At 31.3% G+C, this 19,601-nt stretch overlaps 3 protein-coding genes across 3 annotated transcripts; 1 reads left to right on the forward strand and 2 right to left on the reverse strand.

Moving 5' to 3' along the window:
* Nucleotides 1-53: 53 nt before the first annotated feature.
* On the reverse strand, nt 54-6,196 carry LOC130447232 (WASH complex subunit 2). Its single transcript, XM_056783940.1, has 15 exons — nt 5,951-6,196; nt 5,715-5,897; nt 5,521-5,660; nt 5,292-5,469; nt 5,081-5,233; nt 4,827-4,959; nt 3,714-3,937; nt 3,496-3,651; nt 2,437-3,439; nt 1,820-2,231; nt 1,411-1,736; nt 1,116-1,354; nt 721-847; nt 359-664; nt 54-299 (listed from the first exon to the last, which is right to left on the reverse strand). Exons 1-15 carry the CDS (start codon nt 6,068-6,070, stop codon nt 217-219), a joined length of 3,783 nt encoding a protein of 1,260 aa, XP_056639918.1. The 5' UTR covers nt 6,071-6,196; the 3' UTR covers nt 54-216.
* A 255-nt stretch (nt 6,197-6,451) lies between these two features.
* On the forward strand, nt 6,452-7,113 carry LOC130447240 (uncharacterized). Its single transcript, XM_056783952.1, has 2 exons — nt 6,452-6,721; nt 6,777-7,113. The coding sequence occupies exons 1-2, from the start codon at nt 6,542-6,544 to the stop codon at nt 6,963-6,965; spliced, it is 369 nt and encodes a 122-aa protein (XP_056639930.1). The 5' UTR covers nt 6,452-6,541; the 3' UTR covers nt 6,966-7,113.
* A 2,787-nt stretch (nt 7,114-9,900) lies between these two features.
* Nucleotides 9,901-16,137, reverse strand: LOC130452459 (myrosinase 1-like). The gene is made up of 9 exons (XM_056791751.1): nt 16,021-16,137; nt 13,651-13,920; nt 13,343-13,598; nt 13,100-13,244; nt 12,945-13,039; nt 12,554-12,850; nt 11,166-11,303; nt 10,270-10,376; nt 9,901-10,211 (listed from the first exon to the last, which is right to left on the reverse strand). The coding sequence occupies exons 1-9, from the start codon at nt 16,110-16,112 to the stop codon at nt 9,968-9,970; spliced, it is 1,644 nt and encodes a 547-aa protein (XP_056647729.1). The 5' UTR covers nt 16,113-16,137; the 3' UTR covers nt 9,901-9,967.
* Nucleotides 16,138-19,601: the final 3,464 nt, after the last annotated feature.

Genomic DNA, 19,601 nt, shown 5'->3' on the forward strand with positions numbered 1-19,601 from the left:
AATATGAAAGTAGAAACGATATCAGAGAACAAAAAAATAGGTGGAGGTTTCGATGGTCTTTATTAAAACCAATTTAAAAACAATGAATATTATTTTATTTTATACAATATAATTAAAATATATTTTTATATATGAATAATAATTATTTTTTATTAGGAATAAACTTTATATATATCACAATAGTATGTAAAATCATAATAATTTTTGATTTTGTAGTTATAATAAATTCGATAAGGGATCTTCTTCAGTTTCGACATTTTCTAGTTTCTTAATTGTAGGTTCAACTTTTTGCGTCTTTACTGAAAAATAATTTATCTTTAATAAATACGAACATACACTGAATATATTCAATTCTTACCTGTTGATTTGTCAGTTTTTCTATCCAAAAATAAATCATCTTCACTGGAACTATCATCAAACAAAGATTTATTCATATTAGCTTTCTTCCCAATTCCCTTCTTATTTTTTTGGGTACCAAAAAGATCGTCATCAGATTCACTACCAGATCCGAAAAGATCTTTTTTTGTAATTCGTTTAATTGTTTCATTTTTAATTTCCTCCAAAGGCGAATCAATGCTATGAGAATCCGATTTACTTTTTATATTTTCATTATTGTTAGTTTTCATAGAAACAATCTGTTTGTTTGTTTCTGTTGAATTTGAAACTAAAATATCAACACGTTATAACGCAACACAAAATGTTCTAAAAACCTACTAGTACCTTGTTGTATTACAGCCTCCAATTCATCCGAATCTGGAGACAATTCACCAGAAGTAGATTTACATATAACTTCTTGCCTTCCTCTTCTACTCGGCGGTCTCCTCTTAGTAGGAATACGCACTCTCCCCTTAAACATTTTTTATATTTATGGATTATTTATATTAACAGTATAAGTTTATCATCAAGGGTTTTGTGCTCAAAATGATGTAATATATATAAAAGAGGTAAAAGCCCTAATATTCTCAGATTAAAAATAGTCAAACAGAAGGAAAGTAAAAAATTTTTGCATAATCTCCAAGAAAAATTAAAAAAATCAATTTATCAATTCGTTTCAGAATTTTTTTGACACGCCTTATAGCACAAAAATAATTTGCTATGGTTAAGTTGTTTATTACCTTGGTAATATTTGGCAAGATTTCTACTCTATCTGTTGTGTCAAATCCGATGGATGTCTCTTGCTCCAATTTATTATTTTCGTCTTCATTTTCACTTAAATTGATAACATTCGAAATTTCATTCCCACTATCATAACAACTTTGTGATTTTGATAAACTACCAATTTTTTGTTGAGAATAACCAGGTAGTAAGGCTTCGACGTTAATGTTCAAACTTTGCTTCAGTTTTCCTGGAGACGCTAAAAAATAAATTGATTAAAAAAATAAGGAAAATATATATTGACTGAATTTTTACATTTATTTTCGTTATTTTTCTTCTGGTTTTGATTATTCTGATTCCTTAGCATTTCTGTGATACTAGCAATTTTTTTGTTACCAACTTCCTTGTTTTCTAATAGTTCTTCATTTTCTATTATTTTTTCATTTTTAATATTTTGCACGTCTTCGGAAGAAACATCTAATGTTTCACTAGGTACTACATCAATGGTTATTTTAGAGTCCTCTGCTATAATGGAAAATTGTGATTGATTTGTAATCAAAATACTATCCTCGAGTATTTCCGAAGATAATCTGCTCAATGAAGAAGCTTGAGGATCAAACAATGAATCATCCGTATCGATCCTTCAAAAAAAAACGGATTTATCGAAGTAATATTAATATTTATAGAAAACTTTCTTATATAAATAAACCAAACATATACATACCTTATGTTAATAGGGTTTTTTACGATTCCACTCGATTCGTCTTCATTTAAAGAAGGAGGTTCATTATCAAACACACTCGATATAATTATGTCGTTCTTATCCCGCCCATACCCCAAGAAATCTTCGGTATCTGACAAAATATCAGATTTATTATCCCATTCGTAATCATCTGGAGGTGGAGTCGATTCAAACAAAGCCACCACCGGCACAGAATCTTGTACAAAGAGCTTCTCTGATGTAGAACCGGAAATTATATCATTTGATGTTGGAGACGTAGAAGTTTTAAGAAATGGATCAGAAACATATTCGGATTCACAAATTTTGGTTGAAATAGAACTTTGTACAATTCCACTTTCTTTTATTATATTTGAATGTGGTTTTTGGGCAATCGGAGGTTTGTTTGATGTGTCTTCTGCAATTAGTAATATTTATTTTTATCAATTATGTGAATTTCTCATTTGATTTATGTATTATCAAAATGTGGGAAATTTCAAATAGGTTAAATATTGATTGCAAAATTTCATCGACACTTGTTAAAAAGCGAGTGAAAAATGAATGCACCAAATTCAGAAGTAACTAATCAAGAATAATAATTCATGATAAATATAAATACAAACCTCTTTTTGCATCATTAAATGAATGGAATTTCTCATTAGTGCCAAACAAACCAACTTCATCCATGTCATCATCAAATAATGACATGTTATTTTCTTCTAATACAGAACCACTTTTACTATCATCCTTTTCAATTCGTTGCGATTTTGAATAATCTTCTTGTTTAATAGTATCTATATTATATGCAAATTTATTTGTGTCTTCATTTGTGCCAGACTTACTTTTATCAAATTTATTCTTTACAAAATCTTTAGTGTTTTCTACTTGAGCTATTTTTATTATATCTTGATCAGTCTTGATTTCTTTTTTAATGCTAAACAGATCATCGGAACTTTCAGGTTCTTCAAACAAATTGAAATCGATTTTCTTTGTAACATTGGCAAATATATCATCTTCGTCATCTTCTTCATTATCATCAAATAAACTTGCAAGTTTAGATTTTACACTCAGCTGTTTATCTTTACTAAATGAAGAATTATCTATAAACTGTACAGATTTTTTATCAATTTCTTCACTTGATTTATCAAAGTTTGTGTTAATACCGATATCTATTTTTTCATCTTTATCAAGACTATTTTTAATATTTGATGTTTTATTATTATCTTTGATCATAGGAGGATCTGTAGAAAATAATGCATCATCAAATAGATCAGATTTCTTTTCTTTGTTTTTCTTGGGTATATTAAAGAGATCATCTTCTTTTTCTGATTCATCATCATCATCAAACAAACTTAAAATTTTCTTTTTTTTTTCTAATGTTTCTGAACTAGATTTATTACGATTTTCTTTGTTCAAATCATCATCAAACAAGTTGGTTTTTTTACTGTTTATTTTTGTAAATATATCTTCATCATTATCTTGAAATAAATTCAAAATCTTCTGGGAAGCGACTTCATCTTTTCCAAGTGTCTTATTTTCTTGGTTTTCAGAACTGTTATTTTGTCTTTTCTTAATAGAATCATTGATATTTTCTTTACCAAAGACAGAAACACCTCCTACAGGTTTCTAAAACATTAATGAAACCTATTAATCTAAGTGTTCTAACTATAATGAAGTTTTACCTTTTTTGTTGACGTTACTCTATCTAATGCAGGCGGTTCGTCCTCAATTAAAGGCACGACAGATTTTTGGTATTGTAAAAAAGTATTTTGTTTATTTCGATTTGAAGAAATTACTTCATCATCACTGTCATCACTATCGAAGAGACCTTTAGATACCTTGAATACAAAAAGTATAACAATAAAATACTTACAAAAGAAATCTGCGTTATTGTATTTACCTGTGATGATTGAGGAAAGAAATTATTATTTATCGATGTATTTTCAAATACATCATCTACACTTTTCGGTGTATTGTGAGTCAGAACACCTTTTTTCCCACTATCTTTAAACAAAGTATCTTCATCATCATCTTCATCGAAAAGATTCTTACCACCAGAAAAAATACCTTTTGTAGTTTTATTTTCAGAATCACTTAAAGGTGGAGGTTCATCAGCAAATAAACCTGATTAAATTTCAAAATGAACAATTGCATACACAATAGTTTTATTAATTTTAACAATGTACAAATCTAATAATACTTCTATGAAAATTAAAGAGAAATGTACAAAAACCCCAGCTAATTTAGTGCCTCATGTCTGATGAGTATTAAACTACTATGTCAAGATTTTTGGAAAGCAAATATCTCCAATATCCAGCAAACTGTAGTCATACTCTTCAAAATGCTAAGGCTTGAAAGAAATCCAGTTGCAGGCACTCTAAAATCTTGATGAAGCAAATTATAAAAACAGTTGTCTTAGCGGTTGGAATAGTAAAATTGATTTTGATTTACAACCTTAACACACCCACAGCCTTGACATAGTCTTTTTTATTTTTCCCCGTATCATAGAACATTTACTATACATGAAGTCAAAATGCAATGTTTGATTAGTTATTATTAAATCTTAAAAGAGAAATAACTTTCAGATAGAAATATCAGTTATGTTGGGTAGTGTATTTTGTAATTATCCTGTCATTATGTTTTTAGAATTGAATCCTTCCTAATAATAATTGAAGTTGATACTATCCAATATCCTCCCAACTAGATTAAATAAAAAGTATTAGATGTTTTCTTTGAGAAATTTTTTGACTGTTTAGTATGATACAATAGTGAACGGACAGTTTCCATATCTAGTTATGAAGATACACAATTGGGTTTAATTAGTTAAGTCTGATTCACCAAAATTTGTGGTCTCTAGTGTTCAATCTGTGTAAATTAAATTTATACAGAAGATATAAAATTGAATCTAAATTTCTGCATTTTATCCGAGAGAGAGTTAGTATCCAATAAGATGATAATTCAAACTTGTACATTAGACCTAAAATCTGATTTATACATTGAAAAATTAGATTACCTAAAAACGTATTATTCTTAATTGGTTGAATAGGTTTTGAATTTATTTCTTCAGAAATCTTTTCTTCTTTACTTATTACATTATCCAACTTAGCTGTCAATTGCTCAGCAAAAATTTTATTTGAAATGGGAACCTGAAATTAAATAATATATTTTTTTATGATCTACATGAAATGAACAAGTGCAACTTATGCGCTAGTTCATAGAACAGAATATTAAGTATTTTCAGCAGTATATAACACCTTGTACTCTTACCTTTGTCTGTAAAGAACTTGAGCTTTCACTTCCCTCAGTTGAAGCAGTTGATTCAGGAATTTTGACAATATTTTTTATATTAGCATTAGTTACATGTTTATTTTCATTGGTACTATGTGAAAAATCTATTTCAGAGCTAGTTTCAGAAGTAAACTACAAAAAATTAAGAGTTATATATACCATAAATTATATGAAATGAAATTATTTTCACCGTTAAATCTTTAGGTAAGTTGTTATCACTATCGGAATCACTATAAACTTCTTCAGATTTTTGAGAATCTGTATCATTAAATTCATCTTCTAAATACCAATTGGTGTACCATTCTTTTGAACCAATTAAAGGAGGTAAGGGTCTATCTGTATACACGTCTATTGGTTTCAGTACAAAACTAAAAAAAAGAAACTTTTCTCATTAGTAAAAACATTTGAATATCAATTACCTTTTTTCTGATTCGTCTTCACTGTCACTAATTGATATTTCCACAGTTTCAAAATATTTATCAAGCAATTCAACTTCTAATGTCAAATTAACATCAAAATGTGTTTCTTCTTCTGGTTGTTTTGCATTTTGTTCTAGAACCTAATTCAAATTAATGTTGGGTTAATTTTTTTTTATTACTTTTATTGGCATTACTTTTTCATTTCCATTACTGTCCAAGGTTTCGTCGTCATCATAGACCCTACTTTCTATAAACTGAGTATTTTTTAAACTCTGAAATTCATTTTGAGACAAATCTAGTTGTAAACCTACTTCATTTAAATCCTTTAAAAGATCATTTACATTTTTATTCAAATTATCTGTTTTTGTAAGCAAATTCTAAAAATAAAGAATGTTTTACGAAAAAATATGTTCGAATCTTGTATCCTTACATTTGCAAATTGTTTAATTGTATTCAATAGGGCCACATCTCCAGCTAGTGACCAGTTTTCGGCATTTGCAATAATCTCATCCGTATTCCACGGTCTATTCCAATTTTTATCGGTATCCATTTTAAAAAATATGTATCTATAACTTGAAATTATAAAAATATGAGTATTTTAGAAACAAATAATAATAAATAATTTCGTCTTTAACCAGCTGTTCTTCTTTTTTTATCACTGTCGCTGTCACATACTGTATATCATATGTGACATGTAGCTATCAAAACTTTCTCTATCGGTAAATAAACTTTTGAAAGCCTTAAATAATTTTTATTTGAAATTAAATGAAATCTTATTACATAATAGAGTAAATTTGATAAAAAAGAACTACACTCTAAATATTTTTTATTGAGAATTGACTAATTCTAAACGAACGTATCACTCTGTAGAGTATATGGATTATATAAATAACAAACTGTCAAATCTAACCTTAAAAGTTACCGGGTTTCTGTTGATATTTGAATGGGGGTATACAAGTTTTATAGATGCATAGTTTAAGTTTTGCTATTTGTATCTACCAATATCTTTATTTTTAAAAATATGTCAGGGTATAAACGGTCATATACCATACAAGAAGACAATAAGATACTGACATATATTGTTTCGACTGGATCGTTTTATCACTTAAAAGGAGTATTATTTTGGAAACAACTTGAAGATTCCCAAGCTTTTCATGGAACTCGAACGTGGATGAGTTTGAAAAACCGCTTTATAAAATCGGTAAAAAACTGTACTCCCAATAATTCAATACTAAATTACAATTTTTTTTTCATAGATTTTACCCAGTATTCACAATGATTTATATACTTTATCAGATTCTGATAAAAAGAAAATTGTTGATGGATACTTTAATAGACCAATAGTGGAGGAATGCGAAATTAAAGAATCAGGCTCGTCAAATCCACAGTTAGATGATACTGTGGGGACCCCTGATTCTGATGATGTGATTGTTATTAATAGTTAGCGATTCCCTATTTATATTTTAGAAGGAATTTTTACTTTCTTTACTTCTCATATATAGATATATATTTCATTTATAATGTTCATTTTAAGTACAAATAATATTTTATTTATTTATTGAATAAATACTTTTTAGTTATTGTTTTGTGTAATTGGGTGTTATAATTTAACCTGTCTTTGGTTTCATTAGTTTTACATGTCTACAAATTGAATTAACCTTTAATAACCTATAGTTTCAATTTTGAAACCAATCTTTTAAACAGAATGTTCACATTACTATTAGTTTTTTTATAGGTTGGCTGTACATATTTTTCTGTTGTATAATATTCTTTCCAACAAAATTAAAAAAAAATCAAATGTCATTATTGTTTTATCTTATCTATGACATATTACTTGCGCGGCAAAGTGAACAAGTACACATTTTACTAAAAGTTTTGTTGAATATAAATTTGATATATTTTCTTTTTCTGAAGAATATAAATACTTTTAAGGTAAGTGAATATAATGTTTTCGCTAAGATATAATTATTTTTTGCGAGTGCATGTTTTACTTGAAGAAACTAGTGTATTTTTTGTGAGTATCAATTTTGATATTTCAGGCATTCCGCACTACATAAAACCTACCTACTAATTCTTTAGCTATAAAAACTTTTTGAACTTTCGTATCATTATTTTTCTGCATGGCTTGGTGTTGGATTACTTTTATTTTTATTTTATCATAGAAATTTATCAAAAATGCGTCCAGAAGAGATTGATAGCATATACATTTTATGCTCTCTGTCTGGGTATGCCTACAGTTTGGAGATTTACTCAGGAGCTAAGGACATAGACCGTAATATATCCAGAGGAACATATCACGAAAATGTGGCCTCTCACGAAGGCCAAGAATTGTCGGCCACAAGTTGGAAAGATAACAAACAAGTACTATTAGTTTCCACGTATGTTGGCGCTGAATCAGCGGATACTATAACCCGCTACGAAAAAAACTAAAGGCCAATGTTCAAGTATCATGTCCTCGGGTCATAAAAGAATATAACGCATACATGGGCGGTGTTGATTTGATTGATAGCTTCTTTGGTCGATATCGCATCCGCATGAAGTCGAGAAAGTGGACAACGAGGCTCTTCTACCACTTGTTAGACATGACTACCATCAATGCTTAAGTAGTATACAAAAAGGTAAACACGGTGAAAGGAAAACTTCAGAATAATATTATGAAGTTAGCAGATTTTAGAAATGAGCTTGCCGATACTTTATGTAGATGTCAAAGTCACTCGAAAAAAAAAGGGGAAGACCCAGTACCAACAGTCGACAAGATGCCACAGTACTTTTTAAAAGACCCCGGACACTAGTACTACCCTCTACTGACGTGCGTTGCGATTGTATTGGTCATGAAAAAATAATTATGGATTCTAGAAATAAGTGTAAATTTAATAATTGTAGGAAACTTACCTCTTGATTCTGTAAAAAGTGTAAAATGTCGTTTTGCGATAATAAAAACAATCAATGTTTCGCATTATTTCATGCATAGGTGTATCTAATTTTTTTATGGCCTTAATGCCTAAAGTATCAATATTGATACCTGTTTTTTTTTCCTTCATCAAGCAAACACAGTAATATTAAAAAAAGGGTTAAATGATTCAATAAGATCCTTGTATAGTCAAGTTCGGACACGAGCGGTCGTTCACGCGATTGGTTGCCATCAACCTAAGAAATTAATGGCGGCTCTAATAACAAAAGCGCGCGAAACAGTGGTCTGTTCAAATAATCGAACAATTGAGACATATTTAAATTATTGAAATTTAATAAAGTAACCATTATTTATAAATATAAATAATGAGGTTATAAAAGAAGACGAGTCAAATGACATTTTTTGAGTAAAATACAAGGCAAACAAATGCAAGTGTAGTCAGTTTTGTTTACTTTCGTGAAACCCCTTGACAGGAGAGACAGACGCCGCGTGCCAATAAATTCTTAAAGGGATTGAATGGAAAATGATAACCATATATGCAATACTTTCATATATGTAATATTTCTATATGGCTAGTTTCTATAAGTGGAAGCTGATTCGACTAAGGAAGACATAATGATAACTCTTTCTATATCTTTCGAGGTTCCAGTTTGGCTCCGCGCATTCTCAAGCATGCGCAGTATAGATTGTCTTTCTCGAGCGAGAGAGACAATTAATTTTGTCGGCACCGAACGTAGGGACTTTTTTCCGATGCCAACTGTCCATATAGGAGTATTACATATATGAAGACAACATAGTATCTCATGCACATGGTCGTTAAGGCTCGTGTCCAAACTTTCGTATACAGACTCTACTGATTCAATGAAGAATGAGGTACCTACAAGAGTAAATGGAAATTTCAAACCTTTTCCTATGCAGTGTTTTATTATTTATAATTAGTGGCAACTATGATGCAATGGGGAGAGTTTTGCATAATGTCAATCAATGGGCAAGATTTATCTTCATAATATGTTTACTATACAACAGTTTTATTGCTAATTTATAGTCCTTATTCTCAAGACGAATCAGTTAAATTCGCAACACTTATAATATTAATAGTGTTGATAAGGTTATGTTTATTAATAATTGTTTTGTTATTATGAAGAATTGTGTTTGGTTTTTTTATTGTGTCACAGTCGACTGCATTAATAATATTAATAACAAACTTTCTTTATTCGAATCATTTGTGGTATTTTTAGTGGAATAATAATAGTTTTCTAATATATTTAGCGATCAAAATTCATATCACGTTTTTCCAAATAACCTATATTACAATTTGTGAAAAATCCACAACGATGCGTTCTTTTTAACTTATTGCATTTGAACAATTAATCGTACACTAGATATAAATTCATTTGGCAGTGATGTTGATTACTCAGAAAGTTTAATTGGTTATTATTTTTGGGCAGATTGGGAATTGAAAAAAACCCTCAGAAATGAAAACAAATTTATTTGATAAAAATGACAAAACAAATGTTGAACTTCAGGTGTTTGTAACTAAATAGAAAAATAAAATATTACAGGTACAATTATAAAAAAGGCGTCTATAAAATGTTGGCTACCACTGTTATGATGTTCAGTTGTAGAGCTTGGAGTGGTTGAGCTAGGTTCAGGGATAGTATGTGGTATGTATGGGATTCTTCCCTTTTCTATTAATTCTCGGAAGAATTTGACAGACTTTTTGGGCGTTCTCTTTCTTTCAGGATCCTCGAAATCGACCGAAAAAAATCCCATGTGAACACTGAAAAACAATAAATTGAGGTTAGGCGAAATTTGATATCCCTTAAAAAAATTTCTACCTGTATCCTTTCCTCCATTCAAAGTTATCTAAAAGACTCCACATGGTGTACGCCTTGACCTTTACTTCATATTTATAAATGGCGTCCAGTACGGCTGTTAAGTAATCCTACAAAAAAATTTTATGTCTACAATTTAGCGAGATATGTTGTTCATTTGGTTATGTTATTTTTTTTGCCCCACTATCTACTACCTTATACTATCACTCACAATTTGATGACTTTCGTCAGATACCAAAAGTATGATTTTTTTTAAGTTAAAAGTAACCACAAGAGGGTTAATCCTAACACTTGAACTTCTGGTTGTAGTGTTCAAGATAGACGTGCCTTGGTAGTTGATTCCACAGGCTTGCACTTCTCCAAAAAAAAATCCCGATAAATTACAGCTCGGAAGAGCATCTGGGCTGGTAGTATCGGTAAAACAAAGTCTGCTCGGCGACCTTTCTTCTATATTATCTTCTGCATTGAGTCGAGCATCTTCAGAGTATGCTTAGCGCCGAGCTCCAAATGTGTGAGAATAATCCAAAAATGGACGCATCTGGACCCTTGTAGAGAATTAGAAATCTTTTTAATCTCAAAAAGTTTTTGTGAAGCTACTACCTAAGCTAATTCTATCACCTGACTATGCCAGGACATTGCTAGTGTTGGTGGAATGTGTTCAATATGTAAATCATCGTTGTTACCACAGACTCCTCCTCAACCTATTGGATATTGTCGAGTGTTTTTAAGTGTTCTAGACTGCTTGAGGAACAATAAGAGAAAGAAGATTGTATATGGAGGCTTTAGCTATTATTTTTTGCGAGAAAATTGAGAATTTTTTGGACAAAAACGTTCTCGCTAACAATATTTTATGTAAACGGTACAATAAATTCAAAAATTTTTATTAGATTAGTACTTACAGTTAAATAATTTATTCTTTCTTTATCGTCTAAAGTACTGCCATCGTCGGCTACACCATTTTCTGTAATATAAATATCTGGATTGTTGTAGTTATTTTTAATCCAATTTAAATATTCACATAAACCGTTTGGATAAATCTAAAAGGTAATATTTATGTAAAACGTGTCGTACAATAAAATTATAAGGAAAACAACAATTATTGAATGCAGACGATACGGATATAGAAGAAAAATGGAGCAAAAATGTCTTAAACGAAGGCTATTTTCCTCGATACACCATAAATAGAGACATATTAAGTTAAAATGAATTTTCCATCAAAAGTCACCATGAATGTTGAGGCATTTGTCGAAATAGAAGACCCGTAGTAAGCCGAGGCTTTTCGTTGGGAGCCACGCCTTCAATTCTCGAGATGATAGACACTAAGTGCTAGATCAGCTCTATATATGGGCGGTTAAATTTTTGAAGAAGTTCTTTTATCACATTATGTGGCAGTTTAATCATAATCAGAACCACGCCAGATGACAGCATACCTCTTCATTTGTTTTGTATCGCTCTCCGAAGGCGAAGTGACGTAGGATCTAACAGTAAAGCTCCTTTGTTATTTTTGTTTCTTGTGCCATAAAATTAACAATATATACGCCTTTGCTTTGAATATTCGATGGTACATCTTCATTTCCCGATACAATAATCTGCTTCCTCATTATTATTCCGTGCTAGAAATATTAGGAATGGTGATAATTTTATACAGGGATCACCGACCACCTTCGCTTTGACTTTCGGCACATTTCATACACCGTTGTTTGACAGCTTTGTCAATCACACAGTGTTGACCGTTCACTGCACTCATCCTGTGGTGGATATCGGCTGCACTGCGTCCTTTGGACTGTGGAAAACACTTAGTTATTCACAGTTGATGGGAATGTCGATCGTTACAGTTCTGCGACTATTTAGGTATTAGAGCCAGCAGCAGTTGAGTATTTCACTAAATGTATGACTAGTTGAACCACTTAACTTTGACAGAGTTACAAGATAGATAAACTTGGAAACGGGTGGAAAAGAGTGAGTCGTAAGCACCTCTAAAAGCTGTTTAAAATGGAGCAAAACGTTGAGCATAAAATTGCATGAATATAAAAGTGAATAAATAGTTTAGAAATAAAAAAGCTACTAGTTTTAAGGACAGTTCTCAAAGGACACAATAGATCTATCAGGTTTCATTAACTCCGCGAGCTAGGACTCAGTTCTACTTAGGAGGACCTGATAGATTTGGTCGAGAGAACGTAAAGATCTAAAGTACACATCGTAACCTTCAATTTTTTGTTAAGAGGCATGTACGTGTCGTAAGTTATGATTTGGGGTGCCATTGCTTGTTAATGAGGAAACAACTCACCGAAGTGGTTCCATCAACAGATGTTTTCCATTTTGGATCGTTTTCAGCGCTTGTTCTCAAATCGTTATCGTAGGAAACGCTATCGAAATCTGCCTCCTCAACGTTTTTAATTAGTTTTGTATCGTAAAAATTGAATGCTACGTAATCCGCAGTTCCATTAATCTGGCTTATATCGTCTTCGGTAAAAGCTGGTAAACGTGAGTTCGTGAAGGATTCGTTTGAGCTTCTTTCCGCCACTCTTTGTTTCACTACTTCAGGCCAATCTCCAAAGAATATCGGGTGGGCATATAAACCAAACTAAAAACATTTATTAATAAGTTAAGAAACATATCAAAAGGTTGATCTAGGTATTGATAATTCTAGACACAAACGAAATCGACAAAAAACTTACCTCAAAAGCAAGTTTTCTCGATGCCGCTTCTTTGTGTTCTTCTTCATCGGAATAAGGTATACTCCAAACACCATCAATCGCCATTGTAATTTTTCCTATAATGAATAATTATGAAATTAATCCAATAACGTGTAATTTGTATCATAAATGTTTACCTCCTAGATTTTTGAATTTTTCTTGATACAAATTGTAAGCTGCGGCATGTGCTTTAATGACATGATAGGAACAAAGATAATCAGATACACCACTTTCCGTGTATCCAGGTGCCATACTACCTTTACCGTACCCACCTTGACAAACCTACAATTATATTAAAAAAAAATTGTTTCTCATGTTCCGTGATAATTTAAATGCTCCGACAATTTTATCAAAGGCTATGTATTATTAAGTTTTCTTACTTGTTTCGGTTCGTTGATGGTTATCCAGAGTTTCACAGTTGGCAGACTTTCGAATACTATTTCCGCGTAATCTCGAAAGTAATCAACAATTTTGGGGTTCACCCATCCACCGATGTCTTGAATGGTTTCCGGTAAATCCCAATGGTAGATTGTTACCATTGGAGTCATGTTGCGTTTTTCGATTTCTTTAACAACATTTTGATAATACATGATACCATCGATATTTTTGATATTGTTGTACCCATTGGGTAAAATTCTGAAAATAAGTTGTTTTTCAGATACTCATACGTCAACATTGACATCCTTACCTTGTCCAAGAAACCGAAAACCTGTAATGGGTCAAACCCATATCCGCGGCCAGAGCAATATCTTCTTTATATTTATGAAACGAATCACAAGCGATGTCAGCGTTTGATCCGTCAACGATTCTGGAGGAATTCGTGTGGACGAAATGATCCCATATACTTTCGCCCTTCCCTGATGTATTCCAAGCCCCTTCGATTTGATACGCAGCCGTTGCTGCTCCGAATGAAAATCCGTCAGGAAATTTTTGGGTATTTATTTCACCAAAACAGACCCTGCAATATAATTTCATGTATTGAATCAACGCCCCTTCAAATGAATTTCGTTTTTTCATTTTTCAACAACGAAAGATAATCATCTGATAATCATATCACCAATCATTTTATTCATATTTTTTCAATATTATCGATAGTATTTTTTTATTTTGATACCAATAAAGAATAGTTTGAAGTATTCAAGTAGTGAATGGAGTGCGTTTGCAAAAAACAATCTTCACACATAGTTTCAACTTGTTGCTTCGATCCATTTTACTCTAGTAGAGCTCGAACGAGTCCTTAGTCAAGTTGTTTACGAAAATTGTCTCGAATAGAGTTTCTCATTGATGTCCATCATTTTCAACAATTAACAAATTTTCCGTTAGAGACGCGAATAATTAGAAGATGACCCCTGTGTGACAGTGGCTACTCCAGAAATCATTAAATTAATGGAAATATTTGTTCTAAGCGACCGGCGTCTAAAAACAAAAGAAATATTTCCAAAACAATTATTCTAAGGATCTCACATTGATTTAATAACGACAAAAATTGGAGATTCCATGCCAAATGAATCAAAGGTCAAGAAAAGCACTAAAAAAGCTTTGGCTGCAATATTTTGGAAATGCGAGGATTTCTTTTTGATTGACTTCATTATTACAACCATTTATTACTCTTACTAAGGCACTTAGAGTCAAAAAGTTATCGTAAAAAGCCGAGGCGTGTGTTTGTTTTTTAAGGCTACTGTATACGAATGTGATTGAGATTGAACACCCACCATACAACCCCGATCTACATGCATCATATTTTTATAGTTGCATAGAAGTTTAATTCTGAAAATTTTTTAGAAATGAAGGAAAAATAAATATAATGAAAAATAATCATAATTCTTTCTATGATATTTTAAAAAAAACCTTGGGGACCGCACTACGTATACTTTTGTATACTATATCATTATCTTCGTCATTTTATTGAATTAATGAATCTTTTATCTACTATGTGATGTTATATATATCTTATTTTTTTAAGATGTCGAAGTAAAATTCAAGAGGAAAACAAACAACAAAGGAATTGATAGTTATTTATAGAGCAATTTCGAAATGGGATTTGATATTTTTAAGATTGCAAGAATCTAGCTTATTATGATCTAAGCTTGCGAGACACACATTTTTTAATTGTTGCGACAAAGTTAATGAGGTGTCTATAATATAAGGAACGGTCTTTTCCATGAGATTATTTCCTTAGCCCATGTTTTTCGAAGATATAAACTCTATAAGATGAATAAAATTGAGACTCACATTTATGTATATAATTAAAACTCAGAATTTTGTAAATTCTGTGCAATCGTTAACACCCAGTCTGCTGCATGTTCTCAAAATTCTTATCAAATGAATTTGTGCGTAGCTGAATAATAAATTACCAATTAAATATTAATGTTATTCAAATTTATAATATACAAGAAATAAAATATTTCTTAATTCGATCAAAAATCCATTGAAATTTTTAGTGTGGCTCAATTTTTAGACATTTAAGTATTATCATATAACGATTTTTATTAAAGATTCAGTCCATTGTATTAAATATCGTTATAGCATAGTATTATTTGTTTCAGTAAATCCCACGCTGATATATATTCTCAAAATTCGCCAAAAACATTTGAAAATAAAATCTAAAGATGGAAATTTACGTAGAGTCTCTTTCGAGTCCACATAGACCACTTTGGGAATCACTGATTTTAATTTTTGATAAATAATGTAGAAAATTATGTGATTCGCGAAGTTTTAAAAAAATGTCTGCTTTGTCGAAACGCATGATAAATATTTAAAAATTAGTCAGAAATTTGATAAAAACCTTTCCGTTTGGATTAAATGAATATTTATTTTATTGATTTCAAAATTTTTAAATAGGATTTTCCATATCTTATTAAAACCGCCTAAAAACGGCAAAAAATATTCAGATGATATTTCCTAATAAAAAAAAAATATTTTTTCACAAATTTCCGTTTATTTGTTCAATAGACAAAAATATTGTAAGAAAAATAACGAATTATTACGGATTATTTCCTAATATAATCAAATTTAGCCAAAGGAAAAAAAATACAAGATTTAAATTATATATATTTACCTTGAAATCACATTGATGTATATTGTTAATACCAGCAGGTTTGCCATCTTTAACGAGTCTGTCAATATTGGAAAGAAATCAGTTCGAACCATCGAATTTTGTTAAATAGATAAGATTAAAATAATCAATAATTATTATTATTTTTGTTATTTACTTAACATTACGTAAACCTATTTGCTAGAAACAAAATCGGATATTGACGTAGTATTCCACGACCGGCCTTCAAAATCGCTTCTTCAAAATACACGATATGAACCCATACAATGTTTTCAAAAGAAAATACTCTAGTTTCATACATTTTCTATTCATGAATATAGCCGTGATTTGAAATTTTTAAAACTTTTTATAACCTTCGAAATGAGCTTTTTTGTTTTTCCACATTTTCTATGAATAAGTAGCTTTTCTAAACATTCAGTGTATATAATTGATGGATAATTATTGATAGTTCTTGGAACGATTTCACTAGCAATTACATTTGATTCATAGCAATCTTATATTTTGAGCGCAAAATATCAATTTTACGAATTTAGTAAGAATAAATCGCTTTTATCATTATTTCTCAATAGAATAGCTTTTTAAAACAAGTTTATGTTATAAAATGTATAACAGTACTCTATGCAATAGTGATTCCGAAATATGTTGGCCCAAGGACTCTTTCACAAGGAATTCTTCATGAAAGAGTCCTTCAAATTGTTTCATAATGCATTTTTTCAAGCTGCAATATGGAATATATCTAAAGGAACATATGAAACTTAATAAATGAAAATTTAATCAATAATCTACATGAAAAAACTTAAGCTATTACGTACAATAATAAGTTGTGTCACAATTTCATTCATCTAGCGACTAAAATGTTGTTTGAAAATTTTTTTCCTCGTCGGTTCAGTATAATATTTCAGAATCTTAGAATCAGTTTATTTCTTATAGTTTTTAAGAAATGGCGTTATAACTAAATAGAATTTTACTTGAAAACTAGATTTAGGTGAATATGGCAACATCCCAAATGTGAAATGTAAACAAAATTTTGCATATTTTGAAGTAACTGCTTTTGAGATAATTATGTGATTCCCCGTCGTATATATTATATAGTTACCGATATAACCTACTCACCATATTATTAGGAACGTTCCAAAAAATCTTTTAGACTCTATTATGAATAACATTTGAACTGATTATCATGAAACACATGAAACAGTACTAATTTTCATATAGTTGTCTTAAAAAAAATTATTAATTTGAGAGTAAAACATTTATATGTATATTAATTGAAAAATAAGATGGCAAACAGTATTCGTATTCGACACTTTTTGGGTTTGTTTTCAATGTTTATCTCATGATCTGGCAAAGCTGCAGTGGATCATAAAAGTACGATACGATCGAAAAATGTGATCAACTTATGAAAATAAATTATAACTCGATTGTAGATTGTTTGGGGATTCTATGCGTGACTTTGAATCTCCGAAATACGTAAATTCCTCACAAAGGAGGCTATTTTTCTAAAATGTTGATACTACTTTATCGATGTATTTAAGCCTTTTAGTCCCAGAGCTGGCTACATTAAACTGTACCGATAAAGTACACGACGTTTGAGTTCGTAAACCCCTAGAAAATAGTTGTGACGTTACCAAGTGGCTGTTCTGCCTGTTCGGACAGGAAGCATATGAAAATGCCAGCCGATTTTTCACGTTAAGCAGTGGCAGAAATGTAGCCGTTCAGAAAACCTCCGGCAGAAGCGATAAAGACTGTCGGAAAACTCATGTGAAAAAACCGATGGGGTACACGTGCCAAAATTTTTTACGTGCTTTTAGGGATCTCAACTAAGGTTTATATGATAATGGCAGAAATTTAGCCAGCCAGAAAACCTTCGGAAAAATTCGAAAAATGTCGACGTACATGTAAAATTATATACATTCGCAGTTGTTGCATTCAAAACCTGTTTTTTATGATGCCATTTCTAATATCTTTTTATTCTATCCCAAATTGAAGAAAAAATCACCTTGATACGTTGAAAACTCGCTGAAACATCATCATTTATAATAGATCGCTCGATTTGAAGCAGGTTTCTCCGTTTCTGGCGCATCGCGCCGCCGCCGTCGCTGGCCTCCCATCTCGGAAACTCATTACCATCTTCATCGATCTCGGTTTTTTCACATGAGTTTTCCGACAGTCTTTATCGCTTCTGAAGGAGGTTTTCTGAATGGCTACATTTCTGCCACTACTTTACCGCTCTTACTTGAACTCTATAAAAACCTATAAAAAAATTTTCTGGCGTGTACCCCATCGGTTTTTTAGGCACATTTGTTCGACGTGGAAACTCGGCTGGCATTTTCATATGCTTCCTGTCCGAACAGGCAGAACATCCATTTGGTAACGTCACAACTATTTTCTAGGGGTTTACGAACTCAAACGTCGTGTACTTTATCGGTACAGTTTAATGTAGCCAGCTCCCCCGACTATTTTATTGAAATTAGCAAAGTAGATGTTTTGCTGTCTCTATAGCTTGCTTACAGAATCTGCTGAAGACCGACCACCAGTTTAATGTCGTTTCTAGATATCAGACTTTTTAGCTAATATAGTTATAAATCTTTTAGATTGTATTAAGATGTGAGATCGAAAGAGGCCATAATGGTCTGTCCCTTTTTTGGAAAGACATTGTCTAGTATATCCTGGTGGTCTGTTTAACACATTAGGCCAGCTTGAATGTGCGTTTCAAGGACCTAAAGTCTATAGGAAAAAAAAGGTTAATAACCTGAAAAATAGTGAGTGGTTTTCTTAGCTTGAATTTTTATCTTAAAATTCCCCACCAAGTTCTATTTGTATACGACAGAAATTAGAGCCGAGACATCAACAACAAAAAGAATAACGAAAACCACAGAGATAAAAATACTGCGAACCATCAAGGGAGTCGTCACCCTCAGGGACCGAATAAGGAGTGATGACGTAAGAGAAGAATTGGGCGTACAGGATGTAGTGAGATAGGACAGGGCACGAAAAAGATTCTGGAGGAATCAAGTAAAAAAAATGACTGAAGGGCAAAGTGGGCTAAGACGCAGACCTGTAGGCAGACCACCAAAGAGGTGATACGAGAGCTGGAGTTCAGCTTCCCAGGAAGATCCAGGAAGAGAGCTAAACGTACAGGATTGAACAGGACCTGGTCCTATTGAAAGAGGAAGAAGAAGAAAATTTCCCACCCAGTTCCTTTCGCTAGGTTTGAACTATCTGTATGCGACAGAGATGTATTTTGAGCTTGTGGAATATCATTGATTGCTACTTCGAATGATAAGTCTGTGGCCATCACGCTATGCATTTGGTATATGTAGATTAATTGCAAATAGGCTTACATAATATAAATAAGTATTTTTTTCATGAAATAAACAAGTAAGTACATAATCAAATTTCGAGTTACATGAAGAAAATTCTAGAAGGACATTTTTACAAAACGCAATTGTATTAAATATCGTAAACACTTTATCAGCATTTATTTTATTATAAATACGAATTATTGTAAACAACTTGGCAATGTTTATACTTAATTCGCTTGAGAGGATTAATTGTAACCATTCAATAATTGTAATTTTGGT

The sequence above is a fragment of the Diorhabda sublineata genome, chromosome 1 (genome assembly GCF_026230105.1).
Source record: "Diorhabda sublineata isolate icDioSubl1.1 chromosome 1, icDioSubl1.1, whole genome shotgun sequence".
Taxonomy (NCBI): Eukaryota; Metazoa; Arthropoda; class Insecta; order Coleoptera; family Chrysomelidae; genus Diorhabda; species Diorhabda sublineata.